This window comes from Heterodontus francisci, chromosome 42 (assembly GCF_036365525.1).
Source record: "Heterodontus francisci isolate sHetFra1 chromosome 42, sHetFra1.hap1, whole genome shotgun sequence".
Lineage (NCBI taxonomy): Eukaryota > Metazoa > Chordata > Chondrichthyes > Heterodontiformes > Heterodontidae > Heterodontus > Heterodontus francisci.
The window spans coordinates 10199171-10222992 of NC_090412.1; the positions used below are offsets into that span (position 1 = coordinate 10199171).

At 42.0% G+C, this 23822-nt stretch overlaps 1 protein-coding gene across 19 annotated transcripts in view; it reads right to left on the bottom strand.

Annotated features, from left to right (window-relative positions):
- Positions 1-4175: 4175 nt before the first annotated feature.
- zmiz1a (zinc finger, MIZ-type containing 1a) overlaps positions 4176-23822 on the bottom strand; it is a 388755-nt gene continuing 369108 nt past the window's right edge. For 18 of the 19 annotated variants that reach the window (XM_068020549.1, XM_068020546.1, XM_068020544.1 and 15 more), the window contains 7 exons: positions 22227-22332; positions 20544-20704; positions 20170-20237; positions 18750-18818; positions 15763-16010; positions 13763-13926; positions 4176-8069 (listed from right to left, as the gene is read on the bottom strand). In XM_068020549.1, coding sequence (XP_067876650.1) covers positions 7962-8069; positions 13763-13926; positions 15763-16010; positions 18750-18818; positions 20170-20237; positions 20544-20704; positions 22227-22332 — 924 coding nt within the window. In that variant the 3' untranslated portion in view covers positions 4176-7961. Of the gene's footprint in view, positions 8070-11711; positions 11958-13762; positions 13927-15762; positions 16011-18749; positions 18819-20169; positions 20238-20543; positions 20705-22226; positions 22333-23822 lie in introns of all 19 variants that reach the window. The other variant, XM_068020561.1, reaches the window with a different exon arrangement.

Sequence of the window (23822 nt, forward strand, 5' to 3'; positions counted from 1 at the left end):
ACATCTCATCTGGGCCTGGGGATTTATCCACTTTTAAGCCCGCTAAAACAGCTAATACTTCCTCCCTTTCAATGCTAATATGTTCAAGTATATCACAATCCCCCTCCCTGATCTCTACACCTACATCGTCCTTCTCCATAGTGAACACAGATGCAAAGTAATCATTTAAAACCTCACCTATGTCCTCCAGCTCCACACATGGATTGCCACGTTGGTCCCTACTCTTTCCTTGGTTATTCTATTGCCCTTAGTGTTTTTTCATGTCCCCTCTTCACTCTCCTAATTACTTTTTTTCGTACCCCACCCACACTTTCTATACTGCTGTAGTGCCTCCGCTGTTTTCAGTGCTCCGAATCTGCCAGAAGCCTCCTTTTTTCCCTGATCCAATCCTCTATATCCCTTGACATCCAGAGTTCCCTGGACTTGTTGGTAGGTGGGTTTACACGAGGATTCTGAAAGTGGGTAGAAATGTAGCAAGATGGATGGGCTTCAGTAGGAAATTCTATAGTGCGGAGGCCGAACAGCTGAATGTGCTGCTGCTGATCTTGGAGAGGAGGCTGGCAGAACACAGCTGAGCTGGAACGAAAGACTAGAGACTTCAGCAAATATGAGCGATCCCCAGGCATGAACATATTGGTCTGCAGCTCAAAATAAAAACATTCCCAATTTGCTGTATTTACAGCACACTCTCCAACTTTACAGTCACCCCCAGGTTTACAGCCACAATTGCTATATCCTCAATTTTCAATTTCAGCTGCACCACCAGGCAGATGCTGAGTAGAGTCAGAGCCAGAGTCAAGGAAAAACTGGTGGGCGAGGCACCTGGCAAACTGTTCTTCCTCTGTAATAGGAAGAATGCAACTATCAAAGCGGAAATAGCAGGAAAATCCCTGGCAGGTCAACTGAATAGCGTTGTTTGAAGGCCTGTAGAAGAAGTCTCACCCTTGAGTTGAAGTTATTCTTACGACTTTACACAACAGATTTTTAAGTGCAGCAGCTCTTTTTTCCCCCCCAAAACGAATCTAGGATGAAGGTCAAATATAAACTATTGGTTACTGTTGTGTAACCAATGGAATATAATCACTCATTCAATATTAGATTCTGTTGCTAATGAAAAAGATCCCTTTGGATAACTGTTGTTCTGGATTCCCGCACCAGAGGAAGTACTGGCCGTAATTTTATGCCCTGCCCCCCCTCCCAAACAAGTGGGCTTGTGACTGGGGGGGCGGGGGGGTGCTGCTGAGGGGCTGTTCTCAACCCTCTCCCACCCCTGCTGCAATTTAATGCGGGGCGGCAGCAGCGCAAAACTGCCCGCCTGCCCCAGGCTAATCAAGGCCCTTAAGTGTCAATTAACGGGCACTTAAGGGCCTCCACCTGCCGCTGCAGATATTTTTACCCTAGGCAGCCGGACAGCAGAAGCCTCAAAAACCCCAAGTGGTGAAACCAGGCGGCCATCTTGCAGGCTGGCGCGGGGCCCTCCTGATTGGGAATCCTGTGTCCCACTGAGGGCCACCCCTGAAGCCCCAACCGCCTCCAACACACAACACTCCCCCATGGCATTGGGGTGCATTCTTGATTGATAAAACAGTGTTTTACAAAACACATCATTTACAGTTGTGAATGTATGGTAGGCTCCACCAAGTGAGAGGTATCAATATAGTGTGACACGCCATTTAATTATTTTCTTGTTACACATTAGGTCCATGTACTATCTGAGCTGTGAGCCACTGCACCAAGTGCCAATTGTGCCACTCTAATCAGCTAGTAGAGAGTTGGACCACAAGTGACTGTACTAGAACATTCCTTGTAATTTTCCTTCAACCTCCATCCTTACCCAGTGCATGGGTAGTACATAATAATGCTCCCTCCTGATACATTCAAAAAATGCTGACTGTGAGATACGGTCCCCGGAAGTGCAGAAGGTTTTAGTTTAGGCAGGCATCAAGATCGGCGCAGGCTTGGAGGGGCCGAATGGCCTGTTCCTGTGCTGTACTGTTCTTTGTTCTTTATGGCATGGGTCACCCCTGGTCCAAGCCCACCTCACGACAAGTGGAAAAAAAGTAACCCTGACATTTGCTTGGTATAGCAGATTTTTTTTTAATTACCTGTGTTCCTCTCCAGCTTGCTCTGTTCTGAGGAATGGGGAGGATTTTTGGCAAATCCAAATCACACTTTTGGGATGGCACATTTGGCAACTGCAGGGAAAGCAGTCAGACGCCCTGGAATGCCTTTTTTAAAAATTCATTCATGGCCAGCATTTATTGCCCATCCTCAATTGCCCTCGAGAAGGTGGTAGTGAGCCGCTGCAATTCTTGTGGTGTAGGTACATCCACAGTGCTGTTAGGTAGGGAGTTCCAGGATTTTGACCCAGTGACAATGAAGGATCCAGGGCAGAATAGTCTGTGACATGGAGGGGAACTTGCAGGTAGTGGTGTCCCCATGTGCCTGCTGCCCTTTGTCCTTGTACATGCCATTTGGCTCTCATTGGTAGGTAGGTGTAGTGTTCAATGCATATTGGCGGTGCTCTTTTAAGTTTGGGATTATTGCATCATACAGCTATTACTAGCGAGTGTATCTAATTAGCTTAAATACAAAACCAGAGGAAACAAGTTGAAACCAGTTCTACAAGAAAACTACAGTAAAATATTCAACCTCAATGAATTGTGGTTTCTGTGCTATTTCTTTATTAGCATGTCTGCACAAAAGATTCACACAGACAACAGGTGTAGATCCCTAGAAATGAAGACCTGGGAACTTTAATGTGGAGAGGTAGATGAAAACAACACTGCCAAACAGTGCAAGAAATTTTTACACCCTAAATAGGTCTGTGAAATGATGATTGCAAAAGGAGTAAAATTTTAACATTATTTCTAGAACTGTGCTATAATTCTTAAAGAACCCGGGTCGAACACGTTTTCACATATGAAACTTACAGCTAGACAGTTGAAATATTCATATAAAATAAAAGCAAAATACTGCAGATGCTGGAAATCTGAAATAAAAACAAGAAGTGCTGGAAATACTCAGCAGGTCTGGCAGCGTCTGTGGAGAGAGAAGCAGAGTTAACGTTTCAGGTCAGTGACCTTTCATCAGAACAGAGTTGAAATATTCATCCCATCATTCTGAGCTGATTTGAACCCCAGTCCATTGTTGATTCTCCACTGATTTTCCTCCTCACATGGAACTAGAGTCCCAGATGTGAAATGTCAGTGTCTATTACAGTTGAATCTTTCAAACTAGGAGACTTCCCAGGAGTTTTTCAAAGAGGATTAGAAGATCAGTGTTTAGTTATTTAACTTTCATTGCAATGAGTGACAATACAATATTTAAGTTCCTGTTTCAAAGTCAACTATAGCATGCACTAAGATGAGGATTGTTACTGACTGTACATTAATAAAAAGGTGCTGCAGCATCAAACCAGGCACAATGGGACTTTAGTTCACTACTGAAATAGCATTGATTCAAATGTGCCCTGAGTTTTACATTAATCAGGGTGTAACAGAAATCTTGTAGTTGGAATTGGTGGTATAACAGTCCAACGTACAGGCAAATTCAGCCTGTAATTAAGTGATACATTATCTGGAATTGTTATGCACCGTCTTGTCAAATTGAGAATAAGCTGGATGATTTGACCATTTGTAAGTAATTTTGCCCTGTTCACTTTTCATCTTTTTAAAGAAGTGCTTCACAAATTGAGGGATCACGTTGATGGAAAATTGAACATTCTTCAATCTTTCACCCAACAGTAGTGTCAGTCTCACTCTGCACTGCACTCCAAACTGCTCCACTGTAGCGCTCCATTCACTGCCCCAGCTATCCCAACTCCTGATATCTTCTTTGAGCAGGATTAACAAATCAGTGCCAATTTATGGTGAATTGTTGTCATCTTAGTGCTGCCATCCTACCATGGGACGTTACCACCCTTACGCCCACCAGACAGAAGACTCTCCTTCCAACGAGAGCGAGGAGGCCTTCATCCCATTAAACTGGATTGGATTCAAACCCAGATTCCACGAGTGAGACAATCTTGCTTGAATTCAGTGTCCCCTTTTCTCCTACTTGTTTTCCATTAAAAAAGTGTACGTAAGTGTCCATTAAAATTTCATTTTTGGTAATCAAACAGCTTGCATCAAAACTTATACACTCTATTTAGTTATTTAAAAAACTGCACACCATTTCATCTGAATACATATTTATTAGATAAATATTAGGTTGTCACATCATCTAACTACATACAGTTTGCAAGACTAAAAATCACAATTAGTTTTCTGACCAGTTTAAAGTATGAAATGATTTCATTGTACATACAATGTACAAATGGAAAAAAACAATGGCCATTTTTGCATGTGACACAGGAGATTGTACTCTTTTTGAATTCTTGAATGATCATGATATCAAAAATTGTACAAACTATGAATTTGGTTACAATCTTTTTTTAACCCCTCATTTTCTTCATTAATTTTGTAGCACCTTAAAAATATGCAGGTGATCTACTAGATAATACACTGAAGCTAAATATTACACATAGGTAAAACAAAGGTTTCTTCTGAAGGTATATTACAGAGGTGAATGAATGCTGAGACTTCACGAAAGATAACAAACAGTATTCATTTTCCACACAGTCACTTCTGATGGATTGCAAGCTTGTTGAGACAATGCACATTTCAGGAAAATGAACGCACTTCTCTTTACATTGAACATGTCTCCCTTTGTCATTTACATATGTACACATGTCCCTTAGTCCCTGCTATGGATGATGGTATCAGTCTCTATGTCAGTCTGCCTTGTCCTTACAGAAGTCTGAGCAGGGACCCAAAGATGACTGAGGTTCCTTCCCAGCCAGGCTTCTACAGTGACTGTTATAAAACCATGGGAACTAGATGTGTGAAACAGCTCTTAAAAAAAAAAATACCAAACATGCCAGTGTTCACTCACCAGCAGATCTTTTTTGTTTTAAAATAACATTATAACATGTTAGAACTTATTTTTTCCGGAAAAATACATTGGCAGTGCATTGTTGGTCATTGGATACTCTTCACTTATCCTATGTGTTTTGTCAAAGCTGTTTCAAACAAACGAGTTCCCAGTTGTGAACCAGTACTTTGCCAGACCAATGGACCGGCTGCTCTTAAAATGGGAAGAAACTAAAAAAGGGTACAGAAAGTAGCCTCATAATATCCACACAAGCAGAAGCCAGGACAAGAGCAGTGGAGCAAAAATGAAAACTTGCCGCTAAGGTCACCTCAACTCCCTAGGGGGAGCAGGTTGGGGTTGCGGGGGGGGGGGGGGGGTGCGGGGGGTTCATCACAGTGTCAACTTGCACTTACAGTCAATTAATTTGGTGATTGATGTATGTAACTGTCTAAGCCAACGTAGCTTAAATGTAGGGGAAAATCACACTGAAGTCCCAAATCCGAAGAATGTGACACAGGTCAACATTTTGTAATCCAACATCTCATGAATCATTCAACATTCCTGTCCAGAGACAAAATATACTCAAATCCACTTATATGATTGCCCATATTTCTGTTAAGTGAAAATCATAAAATAATTTTCTCTTCTTTCCCCCTATCTGTATACCTTGCCCATTAACACACTTTACAGTTATAAAGTCCTGCCAAGTGCGTACCTTTTAATTATACACATTAAACAATGTTTGCAGCCCACCTCCTGTCAAACTTGTTTGACATTTAAAGCAACAGTAGTAGGAGAGATTACATTTAGAAACTTCCCTTACAATTAAAAGAATTCTAAAAACTGAGTGTCAAGACTTGTTATTAAATCACTAATATTCCCAGCAAATGAAACACACATTCACTTAACAGAAATGAAATGTCCTATTCTCATGACTTGTGTTCTCTCTTCCACTTAACGGAGCACAATTGAGAATTTCGAGGCTTAGAAAAGGAAGGAAACACTTTCATTTGTAATTTTTGCGGATTCTATTTTTGGGTTAGGGTGGAGAATGCTCCTCTGCTCTGTAGAAGAATCCTCTTTGAAAGCGGAACCACGATTTAAAAACCACAGAAAAAGACAACCAATCTGATCATGGAAAATGTTGAATATCAAAGACGTTACTAAAATATTCACAAAGGTATTTACAATAGCATTTTAAAATAATCAATTTGCATACTGAACATCGCCTTTAACTTGAGACAGGGAAAAAGAACCTCAAATGTATTCAATTACTTGGCAACTTTCTACGTGACGATTACAGATTCAATACTGCTACTAGCAAAGGCAAATAGCCATTCATTTTAATATCTACAGCTGAGTACTGGTAACTAGCATACATTACTATGCACATACAGCAGTGATGGATCAGATCTTGTCTTCTAGAAGGAGCGAAATGTAGGGAAAATAAACAAGTGACTTTGGTGATGAAAGCATCGCCCGAGCTTTCAGTGGCAAGCTTAGTTCAGATCATTTTGTTGTACATTGGAAAGAAAGAGGATCAGCTTAATAATAATAAAAAAAAAGGTAATAAAAAACTAACTGGAAACACAACAAATCCCTCTGGCACTTGCAATTGTGTAGCACAGGTAGTGTCGCAGATTAAAAATGTATGTGTTTTTGGGAGGCGCAGGGTATTCAGTTCAATGGTGGAAATCTTAACCGGTACATGGTCAGTCCATTTGGACTGCAGAGGTGCAGTGTGCTTGTGGTGCACGCGTGCAGGTTTTTTTTCCCCTCCTGTCAGACAACTAATGAACAACACGGCTTGAGATAGTACATCGGCATAAAATGAGGACCGAAGAGTGTGGTGCTCATGCAGGTTAAGGAGGTGTCAGTGTGGCCGAAGAAAAAGCATCACTGGTGCAAGGCAGTTTTTGTGGCTCCCAGGCCAAAGATTGGCCACAGTGAGAACAGGACTCAAATATTTTTTTTAAAAATCCTGACTGGTAAGAAGACCATGTGTAACAGTCTGTAAAGGAAAACACAAACTGGGAAAGTGTTGATGTCTTCAGCCACTGACCGTTAGGGTTCCCAGCTCTTCCGGCAGTGAATCTTACCCAGCTCACCAATTTGTTTGTTGCAGCAAGTTGTCCAATTGCTGCTTCAGCTGCACATTATCCTAAGACCGACGCAATGTAGCTTTACTTTTGAGACTGAGCTGCAAACATCGAAATCTTTTAGCGTTTCTCCCAGTATGGATAGAATGCGAGTTTGGCACAACAACGCCAGCACGATACCTGTGCTTTGCAATAAAACACTGCAAGGAATGGATATATTTGCATTTGACTTGCAGGCCATCAACAGTCCCTTACATTGCAGAACAAAGACAAAAGAACAAAGAGGGAAAATCTCTGTACATGTACTGAAACAGACAGCAATATAAGAAGGTTCTTCGGGTGTGGAGGCCACAACATCCCTTTCACCAATTTTGTACACGCATTCCCAATTTGACATTTAGTTCAGCATTGTTGTGCTTTCTAGTTGCATTCTGACCTAAATACTTTTTACGTCTGTCCCTCCTCTTAGTCCATCTTCTGCTATTCTCATTGGAGCTGCTGCATGAAGGAGCTGCTTCTCGTATATTGGATAGGAGAAGGGGGGGCTGGGGATTTGCGGGGAGGTGGAGGAGTGCATGGTGGGGACTGACCTACAAGAACAATTCTTCCTGCTTTTCTTTGTTGATTTCTCAAATTTAGCGCCTGGACACTTTACACAATGGAATTCTTCCTATTTGCTCACAAAATTGATTTGATAAAGCTACCAAGGGTTTTCTTTTTTTTTTTACGATCATGAGTGATGTTTCCAGTGAAGCTGCAGCACCACCTAACAAGCTTCCTCCCCTTCCGCCTACACTGCTTTCAGTCAATGCAAGTGCGTAAGACGACCATCTCGGAAGAAAGAGGAGCCTGGAGTGCATCATTTCATCTAGTGTATGAACTCTTGCAGAAAGGGTGTTTTGACTTCTCGTGCAGCTACATGGTGAGGATGTGTGAAGGGACGGGCTTTCAGTTGGTCTCAAAGAGAGCGAGAAGGTCATCATTGCTATTGCTGGGCAGGTCAGGAGGCCCAAGGTAGGACAGGAGCTCATCTGGATTTGTGAATTCTGGAATAAGCTGTAAGGAACCAAAGACAAACATTCAATATTATCAAGACTACCCCCAAGTAGAATACTTTCTCATCAATTATAAAATACCTAGTCATAAATCAAGAATAAACTATTAGCCAAATAAACTTATTGTTGGAATAGTAAGGCTGTTGTACATTGTACACCCTTACATTTCTAATGTAACTTCCTACCAAAGTCATTGAAACAGTACATTTTATGAAAAGACATGAACAATTTGCTCCCATCATACTGCAGCAACAGGCAGGTGAGTGTAGCATTCTTGCTAGAATAATACATAATATGTGAACTCATTGTGTATATTGTATGAAATCATCTCACTGAAAAACATGGCTTGTAAGGTATGTCTAACAGCAGGACAACTGAGGCTGACAAATCAAGGACAGTAATATGAGTAATCCAGCAGGTTAACTAGGATTTGGTGCACTATTAAATGCCCCATTAACTCTCCAAGAAGTTATACTATTCTCCACCTTCATCTTAAAAACAGGTGGTTCATCTTTGGGATGGAATGTAATTTATTCTGGTCACACTATCATATCTAGCAGCTGTTGGGTGGGCAAAGATGCAGAACAATGTACATAACCCAGGACTATTAGAGATGGCCTGATGACTCAAACAGTGGGCCATTTGACTCCCATCAAGAGTCCCGTCAGGTCAAACCACATTTAAAAGTTGACTTCTTTCACTGGCTCTCTTTTGCCAATTTGGAGCCTTGCCACTAGGTGGAGGCACTGTGCATGAAGAAATAGGCAGATTGGTACTGCAAGTGCAAAGGTAACTAACAAGAACAAGGCCCTGTTTTTGCCTTAATTTTTACTCTCTGATCTATGATACAAAAATACTATTTAATTTGATGAGATTGGGGGGGGGGTGATTTTTTTTTTAAAGAGTACAGCATTTGATTGCATGTCAAAACCTTGCAAGTATTAAGCATGTTAGTAAACTCATGTTTGCACATTTATTAAAGTTCCAAAGTATGCCTGCTTTTGTGTACACTCACAAAAACATAAGGCATTTTCTGTTTTTTTTTAAATTAACACCAGCTACTTCATGGTCCTCACAGATTTACTGTGCAATATATTTAATGCAAACCCTGCAAATGGTTTAACTTTGTGTGGGTGTGTGCTGTCTGAATACATTAACCAACTGAAAAACTGCATCAAAGTGAGACTGCTGATTTTAAACTTGAACTGAAACCTATTGTTTTGCAGGAGCTTCTGTGTTGTGGCGTTCAAGAACTCTCTACCTGTGACTGCCGGCCATTTAAACTGGGTAAATTGACCAATATATTCACATCATATCCAAACAAACTGGGGATATTTTGATATAAAAGAATGCTTGAGGTTAGCAATTGCTACAAACAATTTAACAAATTCTCTTAAATGCATTTACATGAATAAATTATAAAGCTGCACATTTCTCAAATGAAACATGCTGTATGTGATTATGAAAAAGAGGCTGTTCATTGAGAATTTATGTCCTTCCAACATAATCCCTTTCAGATTTTTTTTTACTGGAGGGGGAGATTAAGATCCTTGGGTGTTGTTTGCTGATGGTGCTGTCCTCTCTCTATGCTGCCAGTCCCCGAGTTTGATACGAGCAGGAACAAGCAGTAAGAAATGTGATTTTGCACCATCTTGGGGCAAGAACCATATTGTTGAAGATCTGCTATTCTCAGACAACTTGCATTTAAGTAGCACCTTAAATGTAGTACAATGTCCCAAAGGGCAAGTACACACAGGCAATCTCAAATTAATGTGGGTGAAAAGAGATTTTGGAACTGTACAGCGAACACTAATTCTAGTAGTCATGTTCAAATTAGCCTGTTTGGCATTGGACACTGCACCTTTAAGTAAACTTTTCAACAAATATATCCATGCTGATTTGTTGGATTGGATCTTCAACTTGCCTCCCACGTTAAACCGGTGTTGCCAATCAGATACCCTTTATAGAAAGCATACTATTTTCATTTCTATCGCGGAGATGTAAATTGGCAGTTTCGATAATGGGTGATCGATTTTTAATGCCAGTTTTAAACCCAGGCATCAAGTTGAAGATTTACCTCACTGTCTTTGGGAAGTTTAGCAGCCTGTTAAGCTCATCCAGTGTACTGAGAAACTGGTAAAGTTTAAAACTGAAAGACTCGTACTATCCATAAAATGGTTTGTTTCTGTAAGATAGTCAGTTTTCAAACCATTTTAACTTATTTTGGCAATATTACAAGCAGATAATTCTACTTTGTGGGGGTGCGGACAAGCAATTTTTAAAAACTTATTAATGTAAGGGATGTCAGTGGTGGGAAATGGATACTTTACAACTTTACTGAGTATTTCTATCACATGCAGGTACAGCCTTGGTCATGTGACCAAAGTATGGAGAGTTCGGAAGAGAACTCTCTAGTCCTCCAGATTCTGAACATATTTTAAGAGCAGAGGATGCAGCTTTCAATTTTTCGCATTTTGGCCTGCAGAGGTGACAGCAATGGAAACCATAGCAGAGAATGTGTTGAAAATGACAAGGCCAATCTAGGTCAGCTGGAAAAAGAGGGCAGCTGACCAGACGGACCGAAAAAATTAAGAGAAAGAGATAAGTAGAGCAGCCAGCCAAATTTTGCATTGGGAAGTGGCAAGGGTGGGGGGGGGGGAGGCGGGGGAGGGGGGAGCAAGGTCTCATTTTACATATAGGGATTGTATTTTGAGTAGAAGAGTTTTGCTGTTGAGTGTATGGGTGGGGAGTGCGGCAATTTCTATGTCTGGGGGAGAGATCCAATTTCTTTCTAATCACATGCAACCCACTCACTGGGTGTGCTACATGTATCGGCACCCTACCCCCCAAAATTGGAGTGGCCTGCTTTATTACAAGGTGAAGTTTCCATTTCCTATAGCAGACATCCTTACTGGCCTTTCTGAGACGATAAAACTGTGCAGTCTAGTGCTGGGACCATGTGTCGACTGTGTCGACCAGGAGGAGCTCAAACTCACTTCGAGCAGAACTTTCACATCAGTGAGAGGAGACTTTCAGCCCTCAGTCTGAACTGAACTCAGGCCAAGGTCCCAATGGCCAAAAGACACCATTCTCCCTCGCTGCACCACCCAGATCCTTGAGAAGTACAATGTTACAAAAATTGGACCAAGTGATTCCGTGACAAACACAGAGCCAGGAACCAACTCTTGACAGCTGATCCCTGCATAGTTATAAAAACATCTGCTACCATGTCTATTTAAAAAAAAACTGCTTCAAAAACAGATCGTGTTAAGGACGCATTTGTGGTACAGCCAGCCTTTCTATTCAATACTTCACAAATGTCTTCATGCATTTTCGGGCCACTGTTATTCTTAATGAAATCTTATGGACTATATCATAATCAAGTGAACCAATTACTGTATCCCTGATTGCTGTCTTTTTTATTGTCTAGTCATTTTGACACATTATACAATAAATAAAGTCATTACTTAAAAAAAGACAGGTGACTGAGGCAGCCAAGCAAACTGCTCTCTTTCTCGACTGCTGCAGTACAGAGTAACACGTGAAAACGTATAAAACAATGATGTGACATGAGGTGCTTTGCTGTGCCCAGAATTTGCTAGCAGTGGATGGGCAGGCAAATGAGAGCATGACGCACACTTACATCCAGTGAGGGCTCCGGCATGTCGGACGTTCCCTGACCACCAGCCTGACCTTCCAAGGTGGAGGACGGGTGAAAGGTCAGATCACTGTGTGGATGGTTGCTAGAACAAGCCTGCTGGGGCTGCCGGGACTGCTGGGTAGGACCACTGTGATGTAATGGTTGCCCTGACTGGCTGCTGGGGTGAGGTGCGTGCAAACCTTGCTGCATGGAACTATGGGATTGATCAGTACTGCCAGGATGAGGCATCTGCGAAGGAGGAAGCAGGAGAGAGTGAGGCCACAAGGTACAGTGCTCAAGATGTCTGAAGAATGTTAACACCAAACCCAGCCATTAGACAGGAGAGAAAGGCAATCCCCACTTAAGAAATTTCAAATCTCACTGGAGACTTCAAAGGAAATCAACTCTGCAGCATTAACTTGCAAAACCCAACCACTGCCAAACCTAGAGTAACTGTAAGAAAATCTCACCACAATTATAGAGAACAGCATCTTCTAAAGACTAATTCATGTTTAATATTTCAAAATGTTACCACTAAAGCTCTAAATACTTGGCTCTTTGACTTACCAATGGCACTCACATTGGGTTCAAAGTAATTTTAAGGAGAAAGTATCCTTTTTGTTGGCCTACTTGGGCTGAAATGTACTAGCAAATAAAAGCACTGCCCCTGAACCATAAAACAGACCCCTTCCTAAACCATGTTTCGAGGGAACGTGCTAGAAATATTAATCATGGGCTATCTTTGGAAAGGAAATTTAGTAAATTCCATTGTAAAAATGGCATGGAGATTTTAATTAACTGGTTCAAAAGCTTCTCTATGCAGGTTCTAGTATTCAGTCACTGTGGGTAGGCTGACAGAAAGAGATACTGTCTCTATCACACAATAGCTATATACACTGATACAGGTACGTGCTTCAGAAAGAGACTTTTGTTAGAAACCTCTCATGTTTAATGGAACAAACCTCCTATCACTTTCCTGCCCTGACTCCAACAACAGATTTACTCTCAGCCCAATACTGCAGAGTTGAAGACATTCCTCCCGCCCCCGTCTCAAAAACACCCCTTTTTTGTGTGTGCGTGGAGGCAGGAGGAGGTTAGTTCTTCAGGGAAGCTCAATAATGACAGCAGAAGCTTTCCAACATCAGAGGATAGACAAACAAATACACGTCCACCTTTGCTGTGCTGGCGAGGAATGAAAGTTTGCAGCAAACCCCCATACTTCAGCTCAGTACCGTCAGAAACATTTCTAGGAACAGACTGCCGCTTGACAGAATCTTCTGGTTAACAGCATCCAACCCAATTTTATTATTTTGGCATGGGTTAGGGGGGAGGGGCGTGTGGGTGAAGAAGCCCATCCAACAGCACCAAAAGTATTGTTTGTCTGGAAAAGGTTGGGCTCCACCAAATTTAAACCAGGTGGGGGAGACTTTTTATGAACCACCTCATCTACTTTTACACATTCCGTGTAAAAGACGGTCAACATGGTAAGGTGACTCATGCAACCATCTGGTGTCCCCTGACTTAGTGTCTACCAGTGAGTGACAAAACAATGGGATGCTTGTAGCTACTTTAACATAAACTGCGAGTTGCCCTTGTATTCCATTTGTGTGAAATAACAGTGAAATAAGCACATACAAAAGCAGACCAGATTTGTATGGAGAGAGAAAAAAAAACAAGGCAGATGAAAAATGTCAGTGCTGTATAGAAACATTCCAAGCCACAGTACACACTCAAACACAATCAGACAGGAATATTTGCAGAGAATTAGTTAAAAGGACTCTGGATGGCAGATTTACTAAAGTTACTCTCCACTGTTTCTGTGGGATCATCAGCAGCAACTTGATCTTTGCTGTGTCTCACCTTGTCCCATTAACATAATTCATATCTGTGCTCCCTATCCTGTTACTTGTTGGCAAAGTTAGCACACTGGAACACTGTCGCAAACATAGGCCCCTCTCACTGGACGTCTATCAGGCTGAATGTATCCCAAGTGCAAATGCAAAAGGTCATTGTTTGAAACAAAGGGAGAGACGCACACAAATGGCATCACTTACCTGATCAGGCATGGAGTGGCTGAGAGGCTTGTCAGGAGTCATAAGGCTGTTGGGCATGTCTGGAGGGTGCGACAACTGGGGCCCATGCATGAAGTCGTTCACAGAAGTACCGGCAGGGTTGCCATGTGGGAAATCGAAGTTCCCATGGCTGGGGTAAGTGTTACCTTTTGGGAGGATTATGACAGTGTTATTAACAAATCCGCCTTCTCAAACAATCTGCATCCTGTCAGGACTGAAGCTGCTTCAGAGAAATTGGTGCATCCTACACAAAAGGTCAGCTCCAACAAAATGGAGTATTAGTTTGCCCAGTGTTCCCCTTGTCGCTATTGTGTTACCAACTGCAAAAAGGAACATTTCAAGAGGGCGACGGAGATTCATGGGATAAATGAAGCATATCTCAATTCACAATCATCTTGAAAAAAACTCTGAGGACAATTTAAAAAAAACGTCACCATATTCATTCTTTGCCACCTCCAACAGTATATTCAAAGTGTGACATGCTGGAATCTGTTTGCACTTCCTTTTGGTCTGTAGCCCTGAACAGTGGACGACAGCTGGACACGTTGCATGAACGTCTTTATTAATATCTCAGTTTCTGGGCACTCTATAGTTCTTGTCATCAAAAGTCAATGTGGCTATCTCATGTTGGGCACTAGAATTGCTCTTGTTTTACCTCTGTGGTTTTGTGTCTCTTTTCTCATATACATATACTATTTGTCAGGGGGTGACAATGACCCTTCTTTCCTCAGTTACCACACCTATTACACAAGCCACAATTTGGTTTCGTCGTGGTCTACTGCGTAAATGCAATACTTTGCAGTACATCCACTACAGACCAGTCGGGCCTATCTTCAATTCCCAGCTTATATTCAGTTGAGCGCAACTGAGGCAGCAGTAGGGACTCTACAATTGGCCACGGTGCCCTTAAACAAGTGAAATGAAAACATAACAGCCAGGGTTCCCGCTTTCAATGGCTGCAAATCATGGAAGTTAAGTGAGGACAGCACTGAGCGTGGCTCTGATACCTGTCCACAAATCACTCAGCCTGCCAGTGGTCATGTTTTATTAAGTAAGGATTGCCTGCCTCAACGTGGAATATATTCGCAATGGTAACTGTAATAGCGTAAGAAAGCATGAGGTGGTTAAGGGTCACAGGACCCATCAAGCCTGCTCCATTCATCAGTTGTACACAATGTATCCCACTGGGGCACCCCAACCTCCCACTTAATCGTCTAAGTGCATAAGTTTGCACAAAAACTCATTGATCCCTTAAATCAAGCAAAACTGCAAAATATTCAGCCATCCTCACACCTCCACTGTTTATATCTTGCTCGCTGTTCTCTGGACAAAACTCCTGCCCAGAGCAAAGGAATCATGTTCCAATGAATACTTCTGATCCTTTCAATCTACACCTATCCCTGTAAGCAAATCCTATTTCCAAACAGATATTTACCCAGCTCTGTTGTAAAGGGAGTCTCCTCAACCACCTTCACACAAATTTAGGGCCTACAGACTTGGATGTGATTACTCCGCAGTTTGATTTTGTACCTTTATATTACTTTTTAATGGTAGTTTGAAATCTACCCAAAGGAAGATAAACAGGAACTGGTGGATCTGTACTTTGGGGATCCATTCTTGAATTAAGGTTCACATCCATTCTACTGTATGTAACAGTCTAGAATTCAGCTAAAAAAAAAATGACAGTTGCTCTTTGTTGGGCCAGATTATAATGTCGATCTCTGCATCTAGTACATTGGGACGAGGAATGCAAGATTCCAACAAGCAAAATACACTCACACTAATGTTTTTGAGACATACAAAAGACACATATTAACCTGCAGAATGAAAAATAATAATTCTGTACAAATACCACAGTTGAGAAGAACTTAAAAAAAAATCTTGACAACAGCTTTATTCAGTACCCCAGCAAGCTGGATAAATGCGATGCTGATGATATGTATGGATGGATAAGGAAATTCTAAATTCATGGTGAAACCTACCCGGGTTGCCATATTCATTGCCACCGCTGCCTCCCGGGGGTGGAGGTAGGGATGGGTACGGCGACGGACCTGGTCCCAGAGCTGCAATCATCTCCATGACGTTTGGCATAATCATCTGGCTGGGGCTCATGGTCTTAAACCTCTTGGACAGAGGCCCATCTGGGTCATCTTTGATGTGAATGTCAGACTTCAGTGGAACTGGTCTCCAGCTGCATGTTGGGTCAATGGTGACCTCTTCAAACTCAGAGCTGGTGTGATACAGAGAAGATTTACCTAAGTACACAAAACTATGACAATAGCTAAATATTAAAAGTTCTCTCTTATTTCCTGAAGATATCTATTACTTACATATGAAAAATGTCTTGTGTCTGGCATAAGCTTTGCTTTATACTTTTATTTGCAAAATGATCTTTATATGAAAAGATTGCTGGGTTCTTCTGACCTGGAACCAGGAATTTATGATACAACTGGCCTCGAATTGGCCTTAGGAACATACCCTATTTAGACCACTCCCGCAGAGAGCGTATTTACTGGACAACCCAGGGTAAAGAGAGTTCCAATTCTGTAGCTCAACATTCCAAGTGTATTCTGGAATACGCGCGACCAACATCACATGCAATCACGATGTATGCATGCAATGTCTCATTCAAACACAATTTAACTTAAGGAAATGGGAAGGTTGACTGTGGGAACTGGTATAGAAAATACGTGACTTGTATTTGAAAGAAAGTGCATTTAAATAGCACCTTTCGTGATCTTGGGGCATCATAGTCAATGAAGTTTTCAAAACATAGCAGCCAATTTGTGCACATCAAGATTCCACAAACAGCAATGCGATAAGTTACCAGGTAATCTGCTTTTTGCGCCTGTTGTTTGAGAAATAAATGCGGCCAGGACACTGGGTTAGTGCCCTTTGACTTCTTTGAACAGTGCAATGGGATCTTTAGCATCTTCTTGAAGGGGCATGTGGGGCCTTGGTTAAATGTCTCATCGAAAAGATAGCATCACTGATGGGGCAACATTCCCTCAGTACCTGGATTACGTGCTGAAGTCTCTGGAGTGGGGCTTGAGAACTCATGACCCTCTAACTGGAAGGTGAAACTGCTACCACTGAACTAAGATTGGATTTCCGATAAGTTATTTTTATTTTCAATTTTTGGGAAGCTCAAGGATTCTTATAGAGTCATACAGCATAGAAACAGGCCCTTCGGCCCACCGCGTCCATGCCGACCATAATGCCTATCTATACTAATCCCACCTGCCTGCATTAATTCCATATCTCTCTATGCCTTGCTCATTCAAGTACCTGTCCAGATGCCTCTTAAATGTTGCTACTGTTCCTGCCTCAACCACCTCCTCTGGCAGCTCATTCCAGATACCCACTATTCTTTCTGTGAAAAATGTACCCCTTTGATCCCCTTTAAACCTCCTCCCTCTCACCTTAAATCTATGCCCTCTAGTTTTAGTCACCCCTACCAGGGGAAACAGACTCTGGCCATCTACCCTATCTATGCCTCTCATAATTTTATATACCTCTATCATGTCCCCTCTCAGCCTCCTTCGTTCCAGGGAAAACAGACCCAGCCTATCCAATCTCTCTTTATAACTCAAGCCCTCCAAACCAGGCAACATCTTTGTGAATCTTTTCTGCACCCTCTCGAGCTTAATCACATCGTTCCTGTAGTGCGGTGACCAGAACTGCACACAGTACTCCAAATGTGGCCTAAACAACGTTATGTACAACTGTAACATGACGTCCCAACTCTTGTACTCAATGCCTCGGACGATGAAGGCAAGCATGCCATATGCCTTCTTCACCACCCTGTCTGCCTGTGTTACCACTTTCAGGGAACTATGTGCTTGCACCCCAAGGTCTCTCAGCTCAACAACACTCCCCAGGGCCCTGCCATTCACTGTATATGTCCTGCACTGGTTTAACTTCCCAAAATACATCACTTTGCACTTGTCTGCATTAAATTCCATTTGCCAATCCCTTGCTCACTTTCCCAGTTGATCTATATCCTGTTGTAACCTTAGACAACCTTCTTCACTGTCCACTATACCACCAATTTTGGCGTCATCTGCAAATCAAATCAAATCAAAACAATTCTTCTATTGAGAGTTTTCCTTCTGCCAAAAAAAACAATGAAGACAATACTTCACACACCAATTAAGTAATTGAGTTCTGCTGAGCATGCTCAAATCACGCTCGAGAACTGACAATGTCCAGACAGAAGACAGCAGAGACAAATGAGAGTGAGCTATCCTGGTTATGAGGCAGAACATTCTAGGAGTGTGACCTTAGGGTCTCTCAACTGAACTGGCTTATCCAGAGGCAGCATCATTCCATGCCAGTTTAAGAGGAGTTTGGGGAACAGTGCTTCAGCTAGATTTCAGTTATGAGGTACAGGCAGACGAATACAAGTGCTCTTTGAAATTGGAAATGGAATTGACAACATACAGAACTCACTTTTTTTTTTTAAGTGTGCAAGCTTCCAAGCCAACTCCCAACAAACTCAGCACGTGCAACACGTCAATCATGACCAATAATAAGAGGTAAATCAGTGATCTCCCCACAGCCTTGATGGCCAATGGTAGAATGCTTGGAAGAACTGCGACATACCAAACAGATTCCTTATAGAACACCAGACAGACATACACACAACCTGAAGGCTCAAACCTTCTTCGCAAACAGTGGACAACCATCAACCATCTTAGAACCGGTCATGTTAGATGCTGCCGCCACCTCCACAGATGAAGATAAAAGCATCCCCATCATACGAGTGCAGAGCTCCTAAACAGACCGTGGAGCACATCATCGAACATTACCCTCAGAGGAAACTTGCAAGCAGCCTACAAGATATCCAGCACTTACACTGGAGCCTTGGCCTGGATATTGAAATAAGGCATTGATATTTGATTTGATTTTTTGCTACTAGCATACAAAGAAGATGATGAGCACGATGAAGAACCTTAGTTAAACCTACTTTTGAATATTGGATAGGATGCTCCACATGTACTGGTCAACTTCAAGGCCCTCCAGGAGCGCTGTTTTACTGTCATTGAGTGAAAAGAATATTGTCAGTAACTTTCTTACAAAAAAGAAGCAAATATAATTTCAGAATGAAGTGAGTCAATCACTAAAGGTTTTCTTTGGAAATAAAACCTTGAGAGGTTTTGATAGCATACGTAGGGAAGAAATTGTTTCCATTCACATGATGGTCAGTAACCAGAAGACACAGATATAAGGTAATTGGAAACAAAAACTGCAGGGGGAAATGCGGAGAATTTCTTTTACACAGCTACTTGCGATCTGGAATGCACCGCCCGAAAAGGTGGTGGAAGCTGATTCAGTAATAAATTTCGAAGGGGAATTGGATAAATACTTGAAAAGGAGAAAATTGCCGGGCTATGGGGAAAAAAGCAGGGGAGTGGGACTAACTGAATAGTATTCAAAGAGCTGGCACAGATGACAATGGGCTGAAAGGCCTCCCGCTGTGCTGTAAGATTCTATTCTTGATAAAAGGAGAAAAATCTGAAGCTAATTCTTTGAAGATATTGGGAGGCTTTTCATTTTCAAACTTCTGAAGAGAATACAAGCCCAAGATCAACCAGGGGACGAGACAGGGTCCTGGGGGCTGGATGCAGACTTTGGATGGAAGTTATGGTGCACCAAAGACCCAGCAACGTCGAGAGGCAACATGTCCTGGCTAATGGCCAACATGATGGAAAAGAGTTTCAAAACCAAATCAGATTTGGGCACATTAGCAACGATTTTGTGATTAAGTGGTAAGTCTCACACGGTGCACACATCTATTTATTCACTAAAGTTAATGATCGTAGAGATTTTTTTTCCTATCATTTAACTGAGAATTCCCGTGTGTACTTTTTTGTGTCAGCAACTTAGGTCCCAGAGATAAGACCGGGAATTCCCTGCAACATGGTGCTCGCATTCTTTACAATGAAATAAGATACTTGCATTTATATAGCGTTTGATTTTGTCCCTCAGCAAGTTACTTCACTGCAAACCCAACAAAGATAAATAACTGGTTAATCTGTTTGTAGTGGTGTTGAAGGGAGGAATTGTGGCCAGGACACTTGGGAGAATTCCCCGCTCATCTTGGAATAGCACCATGGAATCTTGGAACAGCAGACATGTGACTTTGGGTCAATATCCCACCTTGAGGCATGAGTCTCACAAACAAATGCAGCTTTCAAGGGAAGCCTGTAATTTTATGTTTTGTCCAATTAGGCTCCTGTGAAGCTATATGAATGCAAGTTGTTGTTAAGCCTTATGTATTTAAAAGAAACAATATTTAACAAAGCATCCCAAAGCAGCAACCAAACAGCAAAGCACTTCGTGGCCAAGGATGCACAATTCTCTCACAACTCAATTTCTTTACTTACTTGCAAACAGGACAACGCCATGTTCCTCTTTCACAGTTCAGTTGCAAGTATGATTCCAAATCAAAACACTGCAGTAACAAGGGAACACGATGCAGACAATCCTATTAATACTTATTACATACAGTGTCTGGAACATTAATCAAGATTAGTCTACCAGCGGATTTTCTGCACTATTGTTTCCTCTTGAAGTTAGTTCAGCTTTCCAGTTTTAGGTTTAAGCTGATAAACCTCCCTTTCAGACTCAATCTTACTCTCATTTAACAACCATTTCAGCATTAAATGAACCTGATTAAAAGACGACTCCTGGTCATAACAGCCATTCTATACACAGGCCATCATACACTTTCAAACATGGGGTGGAGATGGATACTTACCTGTACGTGTTTACAATCATGACCTCTCGCTGGTAGCTGGATCCGCCTGAATGTGATTGGACACTTCAGGGACACTTTGATTGCCGTCTGCTCCACACCATCTTCTCCATTTAACGTGGCACCACCTGATGAAGCTGCCACACTGCTGAAGTTCCTTTTTACTGGTTAACAAGAGGGAATTTATCAGCAATGCCATCAGTACAGGTGCAAATAGAACATCCTCTCATACCGACGAGCCTCCTTTTCATGACAACTAATGAACTGACTCCCTGGCAGAATTCTGCATTATTCCGGTTGCCAATGTCGCCACAGCTGACACTTCAATAATGATTTTTCAATTTAGCACAACGGTTTTACAGCACAACGTTGGTTGGAAACCTGAGGATTCCCTCCCAGAAATGAAGTAAGTGGCCATCTTTGCATACCGTTTCTCTGGCAGTCTCGCTGGTCTCCCACTGGAGTTATGGCGGGAGGCTGAGAGAAGCCCCAAGGCCTCAGTTGCTATCTCAGAGCCATACAGAAAAGGAAGATCCCAAGTCTGATATGGACTTTTGGGTGAAACATGCGAAACAACTTGAAGTTTCCTGATCCTGACTACTAGACAGAAATTCCAATCAGTAGCGCATGTGTGTGGATACCAGGTGAAGGCTCAGGTGTGACACCCTCCACAGTCAAGACGTATAATGGCCATTTAGCCAAGTGGCAAAGGATGATTGATGCCATCAAGCCACAGGCTAACTTGGCAGTCAATGCTTTCAGAACAGGAGGGGAAAGAATTGGAAAGAATTTTTAAAAAAAAAGATTACATTGATGTCAGGCTGATGGTTTACCCCTTGGTGTCTCTGGAGCTCCCGCCTAAAGATAGAGAAAAAGGTGGCACCATTGACTTTAGCCAATTCAGATGGAATGTGTTTTCCCCAATGGATTAGTTCCTCCGAAAAGTGGGTCCCTTTTCTGCTTCTTCTCAAATTTCTTCCGTCTTGAAGGCAGTGACTCGTGCAGCTCCGTAACAGTCACCCCTAAACACCTCAGCCAAGTGAGCTTTTTATATGAGAGATTGGGCGTAGACTGTGAGCTACAGTGGGCTATTCAGTCAAGGTTGAAGGGGGGATGGTGGGGAATTTGAATCATTCTCTAGTGAAACCAAACCGAACTGGGTTTAGTCAACTGTAAATAATTGATCTCTCTGATTTATTCCTCACAAGCTGAGTATATTAGCCAATTAATGTTATTAATGCACAAGCTTTCATTTTTTTCTGCCTTGTGAAATAATTGGAAAGGTTTACTGTACTTGAGCACTACAGTAAGCCATAGCTGCCAGATTATATATGTCCCTCAAAAAATAGCGTACGAGTGTGGTTTATGTACAATTCCATTGTCTATCCTAACAGGAGTGCCAACAGAAAGAAACTTCACATTTGTACTTTGGTTTGGACAGCAGAAGGCTACCACTGGGTTTCCCCTGGCCAATTATCTCCCCTGTGACTTTTGGTGAGATTATTTGAAACAGCATCAAAAAATCACACTGCAGCATAATTAGTCTGAAAGTACATCACTGCATCATGGAAATCTAATTGTTTTTGTTTGCTCCTGATGTCACTCCCCTCCCAGCAATTGAGGCAAGAGCTCCCGAAAAACAAAACAAAACAAAAAAAATGCATTCTGTAAACTACCATCACCTACTTTTAGTGATGCAATGCTCAGCAGGAAGAAGCCTTTTCTTCAGCAAGCCTTGGAGCACTGATCGGACCGATGGTCTATGCACTAACTGAAGTACGAACAAGTGCGACTGCAAGGAGAGGGAGAGCACAAAGGTTCAGATTATTCCCCAGGTAGCAAATGAAACTGTATCACATACAGCCTCTGCAGTCCTTTGAATACTGTAAGATATGATCTGACTATGAGCAATGCCATGGGAAATCCATGCGGAATTAATAAAAGTCTAGTGTACAGTGCACGTCACAATTTGAATGTGCCCGCCGCACTAAATTTCCCAAGAACCAAGCAAAAAGCACACACACCGCCTTTATTGTCTCCAAGCACATCCCACAAAATTCTTTCCAAGTCCATTTTCTATCTCTGATTTTTCTTTATGTATAACATATACTGAAGTTAGTGTTTCCTGCAACTTATCATCATCATCATCATCAACACCAACATCATGAGAGACCCACTCTCACTGTTTGTATTTTAAACATGCTGAGCCAGAACTTCCTGTGAAACTACAACCAGAGACACACACACAACTGGGGCATAGAGTCAAATTCCAGCGTACAAAGATCGAGAAAATTTGGCCGAATGTGCGTTGCACACATACGGATGCTACACCCAAATTTCCTTATCTTCTAGGCCCGTTTGTCAAGTCCTGTGACCAGCCATAGCGTGACTCATTATAATGACTGAGTAAACAGTGAGTTTCCTGCAATTCTGCTGGTTCAAAATGGGTGTAAACTTACATTCCAAATTTTTGGGCAGCAGGAAAGAACGATTTAAAAAAAAAAGTGATTTTCCTCTTATTTATCCTCACTGAGAACTTTGTTGTAATTTCTATTTCTTTCAATGCATTTTTAAGGCATCAGTGGCGCAGTGGTTAGCACCGCAGCCTCACAGCTCCAGCGACCTGGGTTCGGTTCTGGGTACTGCCTGTGTGGAGTTTGCAAGTTCCCCCTGTGAACGCGTGGGTTTCCTCCGGCTGCTCCAGTTTCCTCCCACGTGCCAAAGACTTGCGGGTTGATAAGTAAATTGGCCATTGTAAAAAAATTGCCCCTAGTGTAGGTAGGTGGTAGGAGAATTGAGGGAAGGTGGGGATGTGAGAGGGAAAATGGGATTAATGTAGGATTAGTATAAATGGGTGGTTGATGGTCGGCACGGACTCGGTGGGCCGAAGGGCCTATTTCGGTGCTGTATCTCTCTATGAGTATGAGTTGCATTAAAATTTGGAAAGTTTCTATGATTGCATTTTCTTAAAAAAACTGCTGCTTAATGTGTACGAATGATGGATAAATGGCTTCAAACTTTAATTTTCATACTTAAAGGAGGAATGTTTTTCTCAAGTCCACAATTGTTTACTCCAATTTTTATTTTCCTGCCAATTCCAGAAGATTGACGAGGTTTGGGTGTAAACTGTTGTCAGCAAAATGGGCGTGACAAATGTTATAAATTTTGGTGTAACTTGCTGATTATACCACCCCCATCACACACACAACAGGAATTCCTATGACTAATTAGGAGCATGGTGCAGCAGTGCAACACAGGAAAAGCATAATGTGTCAATCAAAG